Raw genomic sequence first — 21,722 nt, forward strand, 5'->3', positions numbered from 1 at the left:
AATGTTGGCAACAGTAGAACAGCACCTGCAGAAATCCATCGTTTTAGCAAAGAAAGAAATAAAAACATTTTTGTGTGCACAAATGCAGGAAAACTGCTTCAAGTCAACACTGGTGCCAAAGAGCAGCTATTTTTCGAAGCTCCACGTGGAAGACGACAAACTATCAGCAGTTCAGAGGTAGAGAAACTAGACACACAATCAGTTACACATCACTAACTCCAGCGCTGTAACCGTGTGGCCGTCTGTGTTTGTGTGCGTTCAGTCTGAGAAGATGGAATGGGCCACATGGACGTCAGTGCTGGGCGCCACCTGTGAGGGCATCTGGCCCACGATCAGCTTCGTCAACGCCTCTTCACTTACCAAAGACAAGAAGCTGCTGGCCACCGGAGACGACTTTGGCTTCGTCAAGCTCTTCAGCTTCCCTTGCAAGGTCTGATAGCGGCACAATGACATCCTATATTCATATACACTGCCATTCAGAAGTTTGGGGTCTGCACGATTTTTTTGTGTTTGTAAACCCAACATAAACATTGAAAAGGCTGCATTTATTTGATAAAAATGCAGTAAAAATTGTGAAATATTTTTTCATTTTAAACAACTGTTTTCTATGCTAATATGTTTTAAAATGTAATTTATTCCTGTGATCAAAACTGGATTTTCTGCTCACCAAGGCTGCATTTATTTGATCAAAATACAGTAAAAATTGTGAAATATTATTACATCTTAAAACAACTGTTTTCTATGTGAATATATTTTAAAATATAATTTATTCCTGTGATCAAAGCTGGATTTTCTGCTCACCAAGGCTGCATTTATTTGATCAAAAATACAGTAAAAATTTTGAAATATTATTAAATTTTAGAAAAACTGTTCTCTATGTGAATATATTTTAAAATATAATTTATTCCTGTGATCAAAGCTGGATTTTCTGCTCACCAAGGCTGCATTTATTTGATCAAAAATACAGTAAAAATTTTGAAATATTATTACATTTTAAAACAACTGTTTTCTATGTGAATATATTTTAAAATATAATTTATTTCTGTGATCAAAGCTGGATTTTCTGCTCACCAAGGCTGCATTTATTTGATCATTAATACAGTAAAAATTATGAAATATTATTACATTTTAAAACAACTGTTTTCTATGTGACTACATTTTAAAATATAATTTATTTCTGTGATCAAAGCTGGATTTTCTGCTCACCAAGGCTGCATTTATTTGATCATAAATACAGTAAAAAATTATGAAATATTATTAAATTTTAAAACAACTGTTTTCTATGTGAATATATTTTAAAATATAATTTATTTCTGTGATCAAAGCTTGTTTTTTTTTGCTTACCAAGGCAGCATTTATTTGATCAAAAATACAGTAAAAATTTTGAAATATTATTAAATTTTAAAACAACTGTTTTCTATGTGAATATATAGTAAAATATAATTTATTCCTGTGATCAAAGCTGAATTTTCAGCATCATTACTCCAGTCTTCAGTGTCACATGATCCTGCAGAAATCATTCTGATATGCTGATTTGCTCTTAAGAAACATTTATTATTATTATTATCAATGTTGAAAATTCATATTTCTTTGGAAACTGTGATATATTTTTATTTTTATTAATGCTTTTTGTTTTATACAGGGTCAATTTGCCAAGTTTAAGAAGTACGTGGCTCACAGTGCCAATGTGACAAATGTACGATGGTCCAATGATGATGCAATGCTGCTTTCGGTGGGCGGGGCCGACACGGCCCTCATGATCTGGGCGAGAGAGGGGATTGGTCCACGCGAGAGCAAAGCCGTGGACAGCGAGGAATCAGATGACGACCCTGAAGAGGATGGAGGTGATGTTTTTGTTTTAGTTTCTGAGAATAAACTGAATTTAAAGGCTTGTATTTGACAAAGGTCTCTGTGTTCAGGGTACGACAGTGACGTCGCTCGAGAGAAGAACATGGATTACACGACGAAGATCTACGCCGTCAGTATAAGACAAATGACCGGCGTAAAGCCACACCAACAGCAGAAGGAGATCCTAGTGGATGAACGGTGGGAAAAGCCACAGAAATTATTAATGCAGATGAAGTCATGATTTTCTTACATAGTAGTTTTGTTTTGTTTTCCAGTACAAATATCAAAAATTATTAAATCATGATGTGTTTACTTGAGAAGAAAAATGAAAGTCTTATTTTCTGAATAATTAAGTGAATTTATGCTTAAGACAAGAACAGAAAATCATTGTTTTCCCTTTGAATTTTCTTCTTCTTTGTGAAGACCCTCGTGTAGATTTGTAGCTCAGGAGCGGAATTCATCTTGTGAGCTTTGACCCACAAAGTTAGACATTTTTAAATCCCAAAAATAAAAATAAATGATTTCACAATAAAATTAGTTTTTGTATATGGAAGTTGAAAGAGATTGTGTCCCTGGAGGGGTCAAATGAGGTGAAAACAGTCAGAGATTCTTTATTTGTCTTTTACATATATATATATATATATATATATATATATATATATATATATATATTTTTTTTTTTTTTTTTTATATATATATATATATATATATATAAATTCATGTTTCAATCAATATTAACATATTAAGTGATAATAAAATAATATAATTTTAATAAAATAAATTATATATATATATATATAATTACATTATTATTAATTATTTTCAATTAATATTACATTAAGTGATAATAAAATAATATAAATTATTTATATAAATATATATTGATAAAATAATGTAACTTTGTATTTAATGTTATTAATTATTTTCAATTCATATTAACATAAAGTAATAATACAATAATTTTATTTTTATGAAAATAATAAAAATAATAAAATAATATACATGATTAATTAATATTATTATTTTTTTTAATTGTTATGAACATTAATTAATAATAAAATAATGTAAATAATATTAATTATAAAATAGAATTTATAATAATAAAATATAAAATTATATAATTTATATTTTCATTAAAAACATGTATATAAATTTTTTTAATTATTTTCAATTAATATTAACATATTGATAATAAAATAATATAATTTTATATATACATTATATATATATATATATAATTGATAATAAAATGATATACATTATTAATTAATATTATTAATTGTTTTTAATTAATATGAACATATTTATTGATAATAAAATATTATAAATAATATAATTTATAATAAAATATAATTTATAATAAATAAAAATGTATTTTATTAAAAAAGTGTATATATAATAATAATAATAATTATATAATTATATTTATTATTACATTATTTTGATTCATTACATGATGGCTGCAAAAAGCATGTAATATCTGTAATATTTTCCTGCTATTATCTTGAAGATGCTGGAAAATACCTCGCCGTGGCCTCCCACGACTCGTCTGTGGACATTTATAACGTTCTGAGAAGAAAAATGAAAGTTGAAAAATGAAAAATGAAAAAATGAAAATGAAAAATTATTTTCTGAATAATTAAGTGAATTTATGCTTAAGACAAGAACAGAAAATCATTGTTTTCCCTTTGAATTAAGTACATTTTGATCAGTGTTTCACTTGATAAGTCATTTTGCTTCTCAAATCAATCTTGGTTTACAAAATGTTTAGATATTTGTTCTGGAAAATGAGACAAAAACATTGAGGAAGAACGTCATTTTTTTGCAGTGATTGCGATTAATCATGTTGAAACTCCATCATTTGTTTCCTGCAGACCTCCGGTGAGTCGCGCTGCACCGTTACCTGAAAAACTGGTGAAGAACAACATCACAAAGAAGAAGAAGATGGTGGAGGTGGGGCGGGTTTTGAGCTCATGAAGATATAACCTTGTCCTCATTATTCTCAATGCGTGCGATCATGTCTGTGTGTTCACAGGAGCTTTCTCTGGACCACGTGTTTGGCTACAGAGGCTTTGATTGTCGAAACAACCTTCACTACCTCAATGATGGAGCTGACATCATCTTCCACACGGCTGCTGCTGCTGTTATTCAGAACCTCTCTGCTGGTACAGTCCTGACGGTTGACCTCTGAACTCTGGATCGCTGTCAGATTCTCGTCTCAACATGTGGCTAGAAGTTTTGGAAGATTTTGAAATGGGCTTTATGGGTTTGTGGGCGTGTCTTCTGAGACTAATCTGATTCCAGATCAGACGTGAGGCGCTGCTGACCTCTAGAGGCTGCAGGTGGAACTGCACTTCTGTTTCAGGAAGAAGTGCAACAAAAGGCTAAATGAACTAAATCAGTTTAATTTGATTAAAATGAGTACTTATGAGTAGTAAAATGAGTAGTAGATCTTCAAATTAGTTTAGAAATATATGTATTATATATAAATTGAGTTATATATATATATATATATATATATATATATATATGTATATATATATATATATATATATATATAATTCAAATAAATAACTAGTAAATACAGTACTGCTCAAAAGTTAGGTGTCAGAAAGATTTTGTTTTTGTTTTTTGAAAGAAATTAATACTTTTATTAAGGATACATTAAATTGATCAAAAATGACAGTAAAGATATTGTTCTTTTCGCAGTTTCCACAAAAATATGAATCTTTAACATTGATAATAATCATAAATTCTTGAGCAGCAAATCATCATATTAGAATGATTTCTGAAGTATCATGTGACACTGAAGACTGGAGTAATGATGCTGAAAATTCAGCTTTGATCACAGGAATAAATTACACTTTACTATATATTCACATAGAAAACAATTATTATAAATTGCAATAATATTTCATAATTTTCACTGTATTTTGGATCAAATAAATGCCTTGGGGAGCAGAAGAGACTTATTTCATAAAACATTAAAAAATTGCAGTTTACTAAAATAATATTGCAGTGTGACAAATGTCTTTCTGTTGTTTTGATGCATGCACAATCTTTATAAAAGGATTGGAGAATTATTTCAGATGTTTTTAGATGAAGCAGTGCTTGTGATTCGCAGGTACTCAGAGCTTTTATCTGGAGCACACGGATGACATCCTCTGCCTGACTGTCAATCAACATCCCAAATATCAAAACATCATCGCCACGGGTCAGATCGGTGAGTGTGCGCGTGTACAGCCGATCTATCGATGCACATTGATGTGATTTTCACCATCTGAATCATTTTCATTCGCTTACGTTTGCTTCTTTCAGCGTGCACTGCTTGATTTGTGTTGATAACAAGCCTGCTTGTGATTTTGCAAATACTTTGAATCTCTCACGTAATTCTGCTTTGGCACTAAGAGCAGCTTCTCTCATTTTTTTTCGTCACTGTCTCATCCTCTCATCCAACACACCGACACACAGGCGACATCACCGATCTGCCAGGTAGGACAGCAGAAACCTCCTGCGATCTGACTGCATTTCATCCCACTGACCTTTTGTGCTTGATTCCAAAAATCCAGGACAGATTGTTTTTTTGGGGCTCCAAACTAGAACACATGCATTTCTGCTTTTAAAGCGATGATCAGTGTTCGGTTTGTGATGTCAAAATGATAAAAACACTTTTAATAGTTGTGTCACACTTCACTAGTATTAGCAGTTAAATGCATATGGTAAATATGGTAACCACCCATAAGTTCATCCGTCTAGAAGAATAAATTAAATAAGAATAGCTTAAAAATAACATCAACTAAAATAATGCAGCTCAAATAACATGTTTGAGCAGAATAATTCATATAAATTCTTTAACAAAAATGCAAACTTCAGATTAAAATAATCAATCCTCTCATTCCCCTTGTGTTTTATGACCTGGTTTCATTAAACACCATTGCATACATGTTTGTATGAAGCATCATGCAGCAAGAGTGGCTTGATTTTCTATCATCTCAGAAATCATTTTAGATAGAGTCATGATGCTTTTTCCCTCCTTCAGTGCTGGAATACATATCTAACGTTGTGTTTGTTCTGTCTTGTTAAAAACCCCAAACTCATCCCAAACTCATCCTACTGCTTCAACAGTGTTGGGGAGTAACTAACTAAAAATAACTAAATTTTTAACTAAAAAACTAAATTTTTAACTAAATTTGTTAACTAAATTTGTTAACTAAATTTTTTCCACTTGTTTAAGGTCAGTACATTTTTAAGGACAATAGTTGTTTTTAAATTAGAGTAGCTTTTCCAGTAACAGGCTTATTTTTTCAAGCTATAGTAGTGATGAATATTTAATTAAATGCTGCTTTGCAGTGTTTTTGAAAATTAATTTGTATGCATTTTTTATGCATTTATTTTTGCATTTATTCATGCATTTTTTCATGCATTTATATTTATGCATTTATTTTTGCATTTTTGCATTTTCACATTTATTCATGCATTTATTTTTATGCATTTATTTTTGCATTTTTGCATTTTCACATTTATTCATGCATTTATTTTTGCATTTATTTTTGCATTTTTGCATTTTCACATTTATTCATGCATTTATTTTTACATTTATTTATGCATTTATTTTTGCATTTATTCATGCATTTATTTTTGCATTTATTTATGCGTTTATTTTCGCATTTAATCATGCATTTATTTTTGCATTTATTCATGCATTTATTTTTGCATTTATTTTTGCATTTATTTTTGCATTTATTCATGCGTTTATTTTTGCATTTATTTATGTGTTTATTTTTGCATTTATTCATGCATTTATTTTTGCATTTATTTATGCATTTATTTACGCATTTATTTTTGCATTTATTTACGCATTTATTTTTGCATTTATTTATGCATTTAATTTTGCATTTATTTTTGCATTTATTTTTAAATTTATGCATTTATTTTTGCATTTATTTTTGTGTTTATTATGCATTTATTTTTGCATTTATTTATGCATTTATGCATGTATTTATGCATTTATTTATGCTTTTAGCGCATTTATTTCTGTTTGTTAAAATACAGCTCTGATTGAATAATAAAGTTATATTCTAAAATTTCTAAAATATTTTAAAAATTGCTACTTTTAAATAGCTTTGGTGTAGTTAACTGCTTCCCACCACTGTTTATATATATATATTATCCACAATATTTGCAATGTGTTCTAATAAACCTAATGGGTTGTATTTGTCAGATGTTCTTGTACTGAAAAGAAGAGTTTTTGAAGCAGCTCTGAGTATTGATGGTGATGATGTGTCTGTTCCTGTAGGTCTGGCACCATCCATTCACGTTTGGGACGCCATGAGTAAACAGACTCTGTCTGTGCTGCGCTGCTCTCACGCCAAAGGACTCGGATACGTCAACTTCAGCGCCACGGGAAAACTCCTGCTGTCTGTGGGAGTGGATCCCGAGCACACCATCACTGTGTGGAGATGGCAGGAAGGTGTGTATGAACACTCAAAATATTCACACTCACCAAGACCCATTTCTCAACAGTTTTCAAAACTCTTCGCTCAGTTCTCCTAAACAACTTTCAGCTTGGCATAGCTGTTTATTTCACATTCATAATGCACTAAAACTACTAAAACACTTGTTTGAGGGCGAAGCAAAATTAGAGGTTGAATCATTGGCAGCCAATGAAGACCATTATGCAAATCTGTTACAAACCTATGTAGGTTCAAGCAGGAAGTAAAACTGGAATTACTAACGACTCGTTTCAGGCAGTTCAAAATCGCTTCTTTCTTTCTGTAGACAATAACTGTATTTATCTGCACTTTAACATTTGAAACTTTGCAGACCTTTTACATTCACAAACAGCTTTATTACACACTGCATGAAAGGGAATATCCCCCAAAAACATAATAGGGGCACTTTAAATTTAACTAAAAGTAGCGGCACTATTAACTACATTTTTGTCATTTGTTTAAGGTCAGTACATTTTTAAGGACAATAGTTGTTTTTAAATTAGAGTAGCTTTTTCAGTAACAGGCTATTTTTTTTTCAAGCTATACAGTAGCATGATGAATATTTTATTAAATGCTGCTTTTCATCACAGTGTTTTCAACTATTTATTTTTTTATGCATTTATTGATGCATTTAGTTGTTTATTTTTGCATTTATTGATGCATTTAGTCGTTTATTTTTGCATTTATTGATGCATTTAGTGCATTTATTTTTGCATTTATTGATGCATTTAGTCATTTATTTTTGCATTTATTGATGCATTTAGTCATTTATTTTTGCATTTATTTTTTACATTTATTGATGCATTTAGTGCATTTATTTTTGCATTTATTGATGCATTTAGTCATTTATTTTTGCATTTATTTTTACATTTATTGATGCATTTAGTGCATTTATTTTTGCATTTAAGAATGCATTTAGTCATTTATTTTTGCATTTATTGATGCATTTAGTGCATTTATTTTTGCATTTATTGATGCATTTAGTCATTTATTTTTGCATTTATTTTTACATTTATTGATGCATTCAGTGCATTTATTGATGCATTTATTGATGCATTTAGTCATTTATTTGTGCATTTATTGATGCATTTAGTGCATTTATTTTTGCATTTATTGATGCATTTAGTCATTTATTTGTGCATTTATTGATGCATTTAGTGCATTTATTTGTGCATTTATTGATGCATTTAGTCATTTATTTTTGCATTTATTGATGCATTTAGTCGTTTATTTTTTCATTTATTGATGCATTTAGTGCATTTATTTTTGCATTTATTGATGCATTTAGTCATTTATTTTTGCATTTATTGATGCATTTAGTCATTTATTTTTGCATTTATTGATGCATTTAGTCATTTATTTGTGCATTTATTGATGCATTTAGTCGTTTATTTTTGCATTTATTGATGCATTTAGTGCATTTATTTTTGCATTTATTGAAGCATTTAGTCATTTATTTGTGCATTTATTGATGCATTTAGTCATTTATTTGTGCATTTATTGATGCATTTAGTGCATTTATTTTTGCATTTATTGATGCATTTAGTGCATTTATTTTTGCATTTATTGATGCATTTATTGATGCATTTAGTCGTTTATTTGTGCATTTATTGATGCATTTAGTCGTTTATTTTTGCATTTATTGATGCATTTAGTGCATTTATTTTTGCATTTATTGAAGCATTTAGTCATTTATTTGTGCATTTATTGATGCATTTAGTCATTTATTTGTGCATTTATTGATGCATTTAGTCATTTATTTGTGCATTTATTGATGCATTTAGTGCATTTATTTTTGCATTTATTGATGCATTTAGTGCATTTATTTTTGCATTTATTGATGCATTTAGTCATTTATTTGTGCATTTATTGATGCATTTAGTGCATTTATTTTTGCATTTATTGATGCATTTAGTGCATTTATTTGTGCATTTATTGATGCATTTCGTTCATTTATTTTTGCATTTATTGATGCATTTAGTCATTTATTTGTGCATTTATTGATGCATTTAGTCATTTATTTTTGCATTTATTGATGCATTTAGTCGTTTATTTTTGTATTAATTGATGCATTTAGTCGTTTATTTTTGCATTTATTGACGCATTTAGTGCATTTATTTTTGCATTTATTGAAGCATTTAGTCATTTATTTATGCATTTATTGATGCATTTAGTCATTTATTTGTGCATTTATTGATGCATTTAGTCGTTTATTTTTGCATTTATTGATGCATTTAGTGCATTTATTTTTGCATTTATTGATGCATTTAGCGCATTTATTTTTGCATTTATTGATGCATTTATTGATGCATTTAGTCATTTATTTTTGCATTTATTGATGCATTTAGTGCATTTATTTTTGCATTTATTAGATGCATTTAGTCGTTTATTTTTGCATTTATTGATGCATTTAGTGCATTTATTTTTGCATTTATTGATGCATTTAGTCGTTTATTTTTGCATTTATTGAGGCATTTATTGATGCATTTAGTCGTTTATTTTTGCATTTATTGAGGCATTTATTGATGCATTTAGTCGTTTATTTTTGCATTTATTGATGCATTTAGTGCATTTATTGAAGCATTTAGTCATTTATTTTTGCATTTATTGATGCATTTAGTGCATTTATTTTTGCATTTATTGATGCATTTATTGATGCATTTAGTCGTTTATTTTTGCATTTATTGATGCATTTAGTGCATTTATTTTTGCATTTATTGATGCATTTAGTCATTTATTTTTGCATTTATTGATTCATTTAGTGCATTTATTTTTTGCATTTATTGATGCAAAATATAGAAAAAAATATTTATTTTAAATAGCTTCAGCGTAGGTAACTGCTTCCCACCACTATCTATATGTATAAACAAAAAGCATAAAGGGGCACTTTAAGTTTAACGGTTTTAAACATGCAGATTTGCCTGTAGGTACACAGTGTTTTGGGGATGTTTGTATCTAAGTGAGAAAGTAATTCATGTAATTTGAAAGATGTAATCACTGAATGCATTTTGTGCCAAAACAATGATAAATGATCCACAGTTTAGCCCACATAGATTGCTGTTTTCTCACTGTGTGAGAGTTTTGATAAAGTGAGTATTGAGAAGTTAGTTCTAGCGACTGTAAGAAACTGTAATGTTTCACTTGTGATCTCAGGCTCACGGGTTTGCAGTAAAGGCGGTCACACAGACCGGATCTTTGTGGTGGAGTTCAGGCCCGATTCGGACACTCAGTTCGTGTCTGTAGGAATCAAACATATCAAGTTCTGGACGCTGGTCGGAGGATCTCTGCTGTATAAGAAAGGAGTGATCGGAGCGGTGGAGGACGGTCGGATGCAGACCATGCTGTCTGTCGCGTTTGGAGCCGTGAGTCGTTCTCATTCATGGATATTATCAGGAATAATATGAAGCAGCATGACTGATTTCAACATTGATAATAATCAGAAATGTTTAATCATATTAGAATGATTTCTGAAGGATCATGCGACACTGTATAAGATTGTTTCTCTTGTGTGTCATGTCTGACAGAATAACCTGACGTTCACCGGGGCCATTAACGGTGATGTGTACGTGTGGCGGGAGCACTTCCTGGTGCGTGTGGTGGCTAAAGCTCATACTGGACCAGTGTTCACCATGTACACGACGCTCAGAGACGGACTCATAGTGACCGGAGGCAAAGAGAGACCGTGAGTTCAATTATATGCCAGCTAATAAGCAACTAGTTAGAATAGTGAGAATTGAACCCTAAACTAAAGTGTTACTGTTGGTTTTATGTCTTTTAGACCATTTTCAATTTAAAAAATTTATTTAGTCACCACAAAGAAAAAAAAAAAAGCACATTTTTCTTCAAAAGTCTGGAGTTGGTAAGATGTTTTTGAAAGAAGTCTCGTCTGCGCACCATTTATTTGATCAAAAATACAGTAAAAATTGTGAAATATTTTTACAATTTAAAATAAAAATTTTCTATGTGAATATATTGTTAAATATAATTTATTTCTGTGATCAAAGCTGTATTTTCAGCATCATTACTCCAGTCTTCAGTGTCACATGATCCTTCAGAAATCATTCTAATATGATTTAAGTGTACATATTGTCGAACAATCTTTATTGTAGTAATAAATCAATATTCTTACTGTATATATGTGCAGGACTAAAGAGGGCGGTGCTGTGAAACTGTGGGATCAGGAAATGAAGCGATGCAGAGCGTTTCAGCTGGAGACAGGACTTCCTGTAGAGACGGTCAGATCTGTCTGCAGAGGAAAGGTCAGCTGTGCTTCTGGTTTATGCAAACTTCACATGGAAATAAACATTGTTTTGCCTCATTTTAGTTATTAGCATGCAAAGTGACTTTGTTCATTTAAAGTGTTAGTTTCATAGACGGACAATAGTGTGATGTCTCTTTATTGGATGAAAGGGAAAGATCTTGGTGGGAACGAAGGATGGCGAGATCATCGAGGTGGGAGAGAAGAACGCTGCCTCCAACACTATGATAAACGGACACACGCAAGGACGCATCTGGGGTCTGGCCACACACCCCTCCAAAGACGTCTTCATTTCCGCCAGCGATGATGGAACCATCCGGATCTGGGACCTGGCAGATAAGGTGAGGGATTGTGGATCATGTGACACCGAAGACACTGAAAATTCAGCTTTGATCACAGAAATAAATTACATTTTACTATATATTCACATTGAAAACAGCTGTTTTAAATTGTAAAAATATTTCACAATTTTTACTGTATTTTTTGATCATATAAACGCAGTCTTGGTGAGCAGAAGAGACTTCTTTTTGAATTGCAGTTTATATCTATTAATACATTGTGAATTTTTTTCTGTCTCCCAGAAACTTCTGAACAAAGTCAGTCTGGGTCATCCGGCAAAGTGCACGGCGTACAGTCCGAACGGTGAAATGGTGTCCATCGGGATGGAAAACGGAGAGTTCATCGTGCTGCTGGTGAATTCACTGACTGTATGGGGCAAAAAGAGAGACCGGAGCGTGGCCATCCAGGACATACGGTCAGAAGATACACTGCACGTCAAATACAGGGGAAAGAGTTTGATCAGCCCAACTAAACATTAAAAATTAGGGATGCGCTGATGCATTGGTCAATAATCTGTATCGGCTGATAAAACTGATTATTTTCACTATCAGCCAATAATCAGGGCCGGTGGTATCCTGTCAATCAAAAAGGGGACAGAAAAACGTGTCCGTTAGCACCCGTAGTTCAAGTCAGGGTTGCCAGATTTGTGTTTTTTCCCCTACACCAAACATTATTTGTAGCGCCTCCCATCCAATAATCGCAAATATCTTTGTGCTTGTTACTTCTGATAAGAAACAAAGTCTCAGCTTTCAAATTCTCTCCATTTTCTCACAAAATGCAAATAATAAATAGCGTTTTGACGCTCTTAAATGTGCCTCAGAAGTTATAGCACAAAAAACATGGGTAACACTTTATAATAACTGCACACTATGAAGCATTAGTTAAGCATTAGTTAATAGTTATTTCATCACTTATAAAGCATTAATAGACATTAGTAAGTAGTTTATAAATACAGCTATAATTGCTTTATTCTTGATTTATAAGCATATCTATAATGTGTTTAATAATTGTATTTTCATACTTTATTAATAATCAATTTATCATTTCTTAATTAAGTATTACATTATTTACAAACCAGTTATTTAGGAGTTGTCAGTAGTTCATTTAGTAAGTGTAAGTAAATGATTAATAAACTATTTAAACATTCATTTATACATCTTATTATTTAGTCATATAGTAATAGTTACTAAGTGTGTTAGTAAATGTTTTATTAACACATATTCCTACTGCAATTCATGAGTAATTCAGGTAGTTATAAAACATTTAGAAGCCGTCAGTTAACTATTTTTGTGAGCTCATCTAAAGTGAGGACTATTTATGCTTTATAAAGCTTTTATAAATGAGATATAAAGGTTCAGTGATCTTCTGCACTGCTGTTCTCTAATGTTTTAAAGTTAGTACCGAGGTAGTTTTGACACTAGGAATATGTTAATAAAGCATTTATTAACACACTGAGTACCTAATACTATATGTCTAAATAATAAGATGCATAAATGTACATTTAAATATTTTATTAATCATTTACTTACACTTCCTAAATGATCTTATGAACCACTGACAACTCCTAATTAACTGGTTTGTGAATAATGTAATACATAATTTAGAAATGATAAATTGATCATTAATAAAGTATGAAAATACAATTATTAAACTCATTATAGATATGCTTATAAATCAAGAACAAAGCATTTATAGCTGTATTTATAAATGGCTTACTAATGTCTATTAATGTTTTATAAATGATGAATTAACTATTTACTAATGCTTAACTAATGCTTCATAGCGTGAGTTATTCTAAAGTGTTACCGAAACATGCATGTACATGAAAAATACAGTACAGCTTAATGAAGTGCATCATGTTTCAACGGTGGAAAGACGCCAATAAAATGTCACCTAACGTCACATCGACCTCAGGAAAGTTATTCAGTGTTCACAGTTCATTAGTTATAAAAAAGCTTATTTACTGTTTATTATATTTGTATGTTTGAATAAATGTTTTCATGAAGACAAGTGCTTATGTGCAAACATTTCAGTTTTTATTTGAATGTAATTATTATATCTGAAAATAAATAGCAGTTGAATATAACAGTTTGGGCTCTGATGTCAATTTTAATCTCTAATAATATAGAAATGTATCAAATAAGTCCCTGTGTAGTCTAAGAAAAACAAATTTTATCGGTATCAGATATCATTCTAAATATATCGGCGGAGAACTTTAGTATCTGTGCATCTGTAATTAAAATACATGATCAAAAAAATAAAAAAAAATCTTAAATTAAGATACATTTACTTGAGAAGAAAAATGACTTTGATCAAAATTAAGCAAGTTTTTGCTTAAAACAAGATAAAATATATCAACGGGGAAGAAAAATAATAAAATAATAGTTTATTTTTCTGAAAACACTGACAGATGATTTTTTTCACAAACCGTGACGTTTTGCTTCTCAAGTGTATCTTGATTCAAGAATGTTTAGATATTTTAAACAGTAAACAAGACAAAAATACCGAGCAAGAATAACATGTTTTCAGTGCATTAATGGGATGGTGACGTTTCATGTCGTCCTGTCGTCTTCACACAGGTTCAGTTCTGATAACCGGCTGCTGGCCGTCGGATCGGTGGAGTGTGCGGTAGATTTCTACGATCTCACTCTGGGTCCGGCTCTCAATCGCATCGGCTATTGCAAAGATATTCCTGGCTTTGTGATCCAGCTGGACTTCTCCGCTGACAGCAAATACATCGAGGTACAAAAACAGAAAACAAGTGACTAAATAATCAGTGATAATGTTGTAAAGTTCATGAAACGGCAGGTATAGTTTATAAATAAAGTGCATTAATGGAGGTCATGTGTTCAGGTGTCTACGGGCTCATATAAGCGGCAGGTTCATGAGGTTCCCAGCGGTAAGATCGTCACAGAACAGGCCCTGATCGACAGGATCACCTGGGCTACATGGACCAGGTGAGACACGGATCTCTATATGAACGTAGCCGTGTTGATGTGTGATACTGTGGTAAACTCTTTCTCCTGAACAGTGTTCTGGGTGACGAGGTTTTGGGCATCTGGCCGCGTAACGCGGAGAAAGCAGATGTGAACTGCGCCTGTGTTTCTCACGCCGGGCTGAACGTGGTCACCGGAGATGATTTTGGACTCGTGAAGCTCTTCGACTTCCCCTGCTTGGAGAAATTTGTAAGTCAACTTGTAATTTGAGTCAAATTTATTCAAGTGCTACTTTGTGACGTTGTACTGTAACCTCCGGGAGAACAGCTGATTTGCCGTACGTGACAGATTAGGTTATGTTTAATGGTATGTGGCGTTGTAATTGTATCCGTATATTATTGGGAGAACGCATTATGACTGAGTTTACTTCCAGTAGCCATTGCTAAAAACCTTATTATTATGCATATTAAGTCAGAATAGAAATGACATAAATTAGCATAAATCAGAAAGAAAATTTACAAATGTTTTATATAATAATAAGGATAAATATAGCTGCGAGCAGCAATTATCGAGGTTCAAGGACTTTAAGGACTTGAACTCCCTGAGGTCTGAAAACGCGCCGGCGCGTTTTGCAGGTTTTTTTTCACATTGCAGCAAAACAGACTTAAAATACTCCGTCGTTTCTTGTCATAGAGACATAAGTAATATATCAATTGAAACTATAGAATGTCTTCTTTTATTTGTGTACACTCAGAGTAAAAACAAAATGTTGTGCTTTTTGTAAAATAAAGAAAACTAACATGATGCGTGATCTCTCCTCTCCCTCTGAACGAAGTCCAATCTGATAGTTCTCAGAAAATGAACTGTAACTTATGAATACTAATGACAAAAAAATGACACTTACATCTAAAGAAATGTTGAAATGTCAGGTTTTAAATCGTGCAAGTCAAATCGAAAACAAACATTCTGTGTTTATGTAATCTGTATGAAAAGAGAGCCATGTCAGAAGTCTGTGATTCAGCTCATTATCCGCTAATGCGGCCACGCCCACGGAGCCAGCGCTATTCAGACGCAAATTCAGAGGCAATACATGCATTCATCATCTCAATCGTGTATTTATTGTCTTGAAAAGTGTTTATTTGGATGTTACAGCAATGGTTAGCGATCTCTAGAAGACATGCCGTTAGTTCCTAGTTCCTTTTCTTCTTTATATTATGAATTTGTGGACTAAAGGTGTACAGAGAGCGCCCTCTGGCTGCAAGTATGAATTAAAAACACAGTATCCAGCACTCATAGTGATGACAATAAATATTATTTCTCAGTATAGAAAATTGACATAAATATATAAGAATCCATCAATATTTCTCCAAATGTGCATGCTTTTAATCTAAAAGCCTATATGAAATGCCATAGAGGTAACATAATTGTTCAGACACTTTGCATCACAGAAATACATTATATTTTAAAGAATATAATAGAATACCATTATTTTACATTGTAATAATATTTCACAATATTGCTGTTTATGATGAGCTGAGACATTATTACAGAGGGTTTTTTTCACAGCCTACCTGACTGAAAGGCCTCATTAATATGCAAGTCATTTCAGATCATTACTATGTGATTCCTTTGTCTTCTCAGGTGTAAATGGCCCATTATTCATGCAGATTCACACCCCCACGCATACTGTTTCTTGACAAAAAGTGTCTTACAAAAACTAAATCAGTATATTGTTTTATATGAAGGAGTAGGCAGCATAATTTTTACATAATTTTGAAGCAAAAACTCTAGTCTACAACCTCCAATACCCAAAAGTCTTGTGAACATAGATTTAATATACTTTTTTTGGCCTTATTTCAGTGACTTAAGTTTTTGTTTTTTCAATAACCACGCATAAACATTATTCCTTCAAAAATACAAACATGTACATACATGTTCCTCACATATTATTGTAGCCTAGTTTGTGCTGAATACAGTGTAATGACACTTTTTCCATTAATATGTTTATGAACAACTGAAAAAAGCACAAATGTCAGAGCATGTCAAAACTTCTCCAAGCCCCAAATCAGCCTCAGACTCCAGAGGGTTAAGCACATGCGTAAAAAGGTATAATGTTTTATTTAACAAGCCTGAAACCATCTCGATCATAGATGGAAAAGTTATAGCGCCACCTATGGTCCGCTCTCCATAAAAGTTTGCATGCTTGTTTAGTGTCACATGTGCTCACCTAATTTTGTGTAGTTTTTAAGTTTCTGTTTAGGAATTATAGGCTTTTTTGTACAATTAGTCACGCCCATTTTCTAAATGACCCTATTATGGACATCCAAATGCAAAAGTTTAACTTTTTTATTGATATTTATTGACCTAGAGAGTCCAGAGAATTGTGCCTCAGTGGTTTTAACGAGGTTGAGTAAAAAACCTTGGGCTAGTTCGCGAAAGTAGGTTTTTTCAATAATACTCAATATTTAATGAACGATTCGTTTGATTCGTGGTCCTAGAGGCAAAGTTGGTAATCATATGGTATGAATATTTGTGAAAAATTACAATCATTTACGCACATGAAAAGTGCAATGCTGCCCCCGGTGGCCGTTTTCTTTTGAAAGGGTTGTAAGTCACACAGGCCCAGCAAGTTTCCATCCAATCGACCTCTGTTAACCTTGTCCGATAGGTGCTAAAATTTCATTGGCCGACGGCAGCCATGTTTTTCGAGATTCACAAATGTCTTCATAGACAATCACAGCACCTTGGACAAAGACAATGCATGCAAATTTTCAAGTAAATCGGACTGTTGCCTAGCTATAGCAGTTTTCAAGTTTTGTTTATATTATAACGCCACCAAGTGGCCAATCGCAGAATCCTTTTTCACACAACCACAGACTGAGCCCATACAGAGGTGGAACGAGTATGGTGAAACAATCTCATTCCATTCTAGAGCGATAGCCTTTTTACTAAAAGTGGACACGCCCATTTCGAACATTTTGGTAACTTCGATTCGATTCGATTCGAACTCATTATGTCGATGTGAAACAAACACAAATGTTGAAATTAAAGATAAAGCTCCGATCTCTTCCCGAAAATCCCGGAAAAAGTCAGTTGGTGCCTCAGTGTCGTGACTACTTCGCTCAGAGAAGCTGTCAATCATGACGCCACACCCCCGTTTTTATAGCATCAAAAAACGAACTAAAACCAAACTTATTTAAAAATAACAGCACTTAAACTTACATGAGCGTGATAAAAACTACATAAAATGACAGAAATTGTTTAAAAAGTTTAGTTAAATTGTTACACGTCCCATTAAATTACATGGAGAGGGCGGGGTTTATGACCTATACTGGGACCAACCACCTGGGGGCGATCAAGACGCCTCGACTTCACTTTTCAGGACTTGTGCGGCACACTTTTTAACAAGTAAATATACACTACCAGTCAAACATTTGGAAACATTGCTATTTTTAATGTTTTTAAACAAAGTCTCTTATGCTCATTAAGGCTGCATTTATTTCATAATAAATACAGAAAAAAACAATAATATTGTGAAATATTATTACAATTTAAAATTATGGTTTTCTATTTTAATATACTTTAAAAATATTATTTATTTCTGTGATTTTCAGCATCATTACTCCAGTCTTCAGTGTCACATGATCCTTCAGAAATGATGATTTTATGCTCAGTTATTGTCAATGTTGGAAACAGTTGTGTTGCTTAATATTTTTTGGAACCTGTGATACTTTTTCAGGATTCATTGATGAATAAATAGTTAAAAAGAACAGAATTTATTCAAAATATAAATCTTTACTATCACTTTTTATCAATTAAACACATCCGTGCAGACTAAAAGTATTAATTTCTTTCCAAAAAAAAAGAAAGAAAAAAAATTAACCCCAAACGTTTGAAAGTTTTTTAACTTTTTATTCATCAAAGAATCCTGAAAAAGTATCACAGGTTATAAAATAATATTAACTGTTTCCAACATTGATAATAAATCATCATATTACAATGATTTCTGAAGGATCATGTGACTCTGAAGACTGGAGTAATGATGCTGAAAATTCAGCTTTGATCACAGAAATAAATTATATTTTAAAGTATATTAAAATAGAAAACCATAATTTTAAATTGCAATAATATTTCACTATATTATTGTTTTTTTCTGTATTTATTATGAAATAAATGCTGCCTTAATGAGCATAAGAGACTTTGTTCAAAAACATTAAAAATAGTAATGTTTCCAAACTTATGACTGGTAGTGTATATATATTATTAACCCTCGAATGGTTTATTTTAGAGCGTTTGAGATTTTTACTAACGGTTTGCATTTCTTCACAGGCCAAACACAAGCGTTACTTCGGTCACTCTGCCCATGTGACCAACATCCGTTTCTCTTATGACGACAAATATGTGATAAGTGTAGGAGGCAACGACTGTAGGTGAGCTGACGTCCATCTGTCTGTCTGTCAGTCAGTCTGAACTCATATTAACACATCTCCTCCGTCTCTCAGTGTGTTCGTGTGGAGATGTATCTGATTCCCGGCCGGCACCTCCAGCGTCCGGATGCTGCACTGCACTGTTATGCTGCGTTTTACCCCTCTAGACCTGATGGAGGATGGATTTGTGAGAGACAAGAGGGTTTTTTACCATTCTGTGAAGTGCAATGTTTACGCTCACATGTACTTAAAAAAATATACACTCATAAATCATGCCAATGTTTCAGAAATAAATGTATTTTTTGTTTGGATTCTGAAGTGCCTTGGAGACACAGTTTGCTGATCTTTGCCCCGAAATGTTCACATGATGCATATATGGTGCTAAATGGAATATGTCCACTTAGAGCTTTTTAAAATTATTTTAAAAACCATGCATTATGCAATTTTCTTTATTTTCCCCCCTTCTTTTTACATTTTGTACATAAATGTCTAACATATATATATATAATCCTCTCATTAAATGCTCTTCCTGTTAAAAATATCCAAATACATGGGACTCAGGAGAAATTAAGTACTGTAATGTGTAGATGTTATATTTGACCTGTGCTATTTTTGTTAAAATATTTATTTTTTAATGTACGTATTTTACGTATGAAGTATGCAAATTAGTCGAACTGTTGGCGTATATGAAACTTGCAAAAAAAATGTCCAAATATAAAAGTGATATGAAATGTACGTAGTAGCGTTGTGTGTAGATTGCGATGCACTGTTTGTAGCCAATCACGTGACAGCAGCTGTTTATCGTGTGCAGATATCGAGTTATATCTGTCATTTGTATGTTCATGTTTTTTGTAATTTGTCTGATCAGAGGTCAGTCTAATTGAAAGATATATAATAATGCATGAATCGAAGTCTGTGTGATCGTTGGTCATGAATGAATACTGTTGTTTTATAATTAAAGAGAATTAAATGCATGGCTGTTTTTCCATCTTTCACCAGCAGATGGCATCCCAATCTGAGGGGTTATCTTATCAAAACAAATCTTTTTAATTTAAAAGTGCGTAAAGCATTTGGCAGCACGATTTAATAATGATATAACGAGTTATGAAAGCAAAATAGCCCAAATCCAGCAATGCATGAAAACAAACATGCATTGCTGCTTGTATCCTCGAGCTTGAAGCTGATTGGTCAGTGAACGTTCCTCATAATATTTAACACATAAAAGAAAACAATACAGGGATTATCAATGAAGAGAACAGCATTCCAGATCCCACCCTGTGTGTGAGCGAGATTGTGAGTCATCAGTGTCTGGCATGAAAACACACACAGTTCAATAAGTCATTCTGTTTTTGTAGATGGTTTTAAATGCATAACCATGGTGAAATGTACCTATTGTAAAACCACTAAAAATGCAAGACAGCCATGATTGGACTGATAGTAAATACCGTGGTATCATTATGGTATCAGCATCAGCAGTATATAAACTGTGATTAATGGAAGGTTTGTGAAGGTGCCAAAACATTCCAGTCATGTTTTCTTGCCACACATTCAGTTTCGCTTCAGAGCGCAATCATTATTCAGACAACATCTCTAGAAGAGTTCAACTTTCTCAGTACTGAAACTTAGTATTCATATGTTTATGCGTTTTATTTTGCAAGAGCAGATAATGAACTTACACAGTAACAAAATCAAGAAATTGCATTGTCCTTGCAAAACTCCAAAGACACAAAATTCAATTAAATTGTAAAAAAAAAAAAAACAGCTCAAGAAAACCCAAATAAATAAATATATAAATGCACAAAATTGCCCCCCCCCCAAAAAAAATAAAAATAAAAATAAAAACATAAATAAATGGACAAATACCTAAACAAACACCCCAAATAAAATAAATAATAAATGTACTGAATAAATAACTCCCCAAAAGAAAATAACTGTACTGAATAAATAAATACATACAAAGTAAATAATACAGTTTTAAATAAAAGTTTTAAATAATTTTGCAGAATAAATAGTTGAATAAATAAAATAAATCAGCAAAAATACCCCCCAAATAAAATAAATGTACTGAATAAATAAACAAATACATAAATTAAAAATTAAAAATACAATCCCTCCAACTAAAAGAAACTAATTAAATTAATAAATAAATAAATCCCCAATAAATAAATAAATAAATAAATGAAATAAACAAATCCCTAAAGATACCCACAAATAAAATAAATGTACTGAATAAATAAAGAAATCAATAAATAATCAAACAAGAAATCCCCTAAAATCCCCTCCCCCAAACTAAATTAAATTAAATAAATCCCTAAAAATTGCCTAAATTTCCTGAATGAATGAATGACAATTTGAATGAATAACATTGAAAACTGTACAATCTCTTTGGGGTCATGTGTGTTTGTTTTGTTCATCAGGGGCC

The 21,722-nt window shown here is 32.0% G+C and overlaps 1 protein-coding gene across 3 annotated transcripts in view; it reads left to right on the forward strand.

Moving 5' to 3' along the window:
* eml6 (EMAP like 6) overlaps positions 1-20,274 on the forward strand; it is a 60,598-nt gene extending 40,324 nt beyond the window's left edge. For 2 of the 3 annotated variants that reach the window (XM_048172930.1, XM_048172931.1), the window contains 19 exons: positions 89-177; positions 263-430; positions 1,643-1,844; positions 1,920-2,046; positions 3,723-3,801; positions 3,884-4,013; positions 4,973-5,071; positions 5,320-5,340; positions 7,145-7,318; positions 10,494-10,702; positions 10,865-11,022; positions 11,485-11,599; positions 11,751-11,939; positions 12,180-12,352; positions 14,517-14,679; positions 14,791-14,894; positions 14,969-15,122; positions 19,203-19,303; positions 19,376-20,274. In XM_048172930.1, coding sequence (XP_048028887.1) covers positions 89-177; positions 263-430; positions 1,643-1,844; positions 1,920-2,046; positions 3,723-3,801; positions 3,884-4,013; positions 4,973-5,071; positions 5,320-5,340; positions 7,145-7,318; positions 10,494-10,702; positions 10,865-11,022; positions 11,485-11,599; positions 11,751-11,939; positions 12,180-12,352; positions 14,517-14,679; positions 14,791-14,894; positions 14,969-15,122; positions 19,203-19,303; positions 19,376-19,400 — 2,480 coding nt within the window. In that variant the 3' untranslated portion in view covers positions 19,401-20,274. The remainder of the gene's footprint in view (positions 1-88; positions 178-262; positions 431-1,642; positions 1,845-1,919; positions 2,047-3,722; positions 3,802-3,883; positions 4,014-4,972; positions 5,072-5,319; positions 5,341-7,144; positions 7,319-10,493; positions 10,703-10,864; positions 11,023-11,484; positions 11,600-11,750; positions 11,940-12,179; positions 12,353-14,516; positions 14,680-14,790; positions 14,895-14,968; positions 15,123-19,202; positions 19,304-19,375) is intronic. The other variant, XM_048172932.1, reaches the window with a different exon arrangement.
* Positions 20,275-21,722: the final 1,448 nt, after the last annotated feature.

Source organism: Megalobrama amblycephala, linkage group LG21 (assembly GCF_018812025.1).
Source record: "Megalobrama amblycephala isolate DHTTF-2021 linkage group LG21, ASM1881202v1, whole genome shotgun sequence".
NCBI classification, from domain to species: Eukaryota; Metazoa; Chordata; class Actinopteri; order Cypriniformes; family Xenocyprididae; genus Megalobrama; species Megalobrama amblycephala.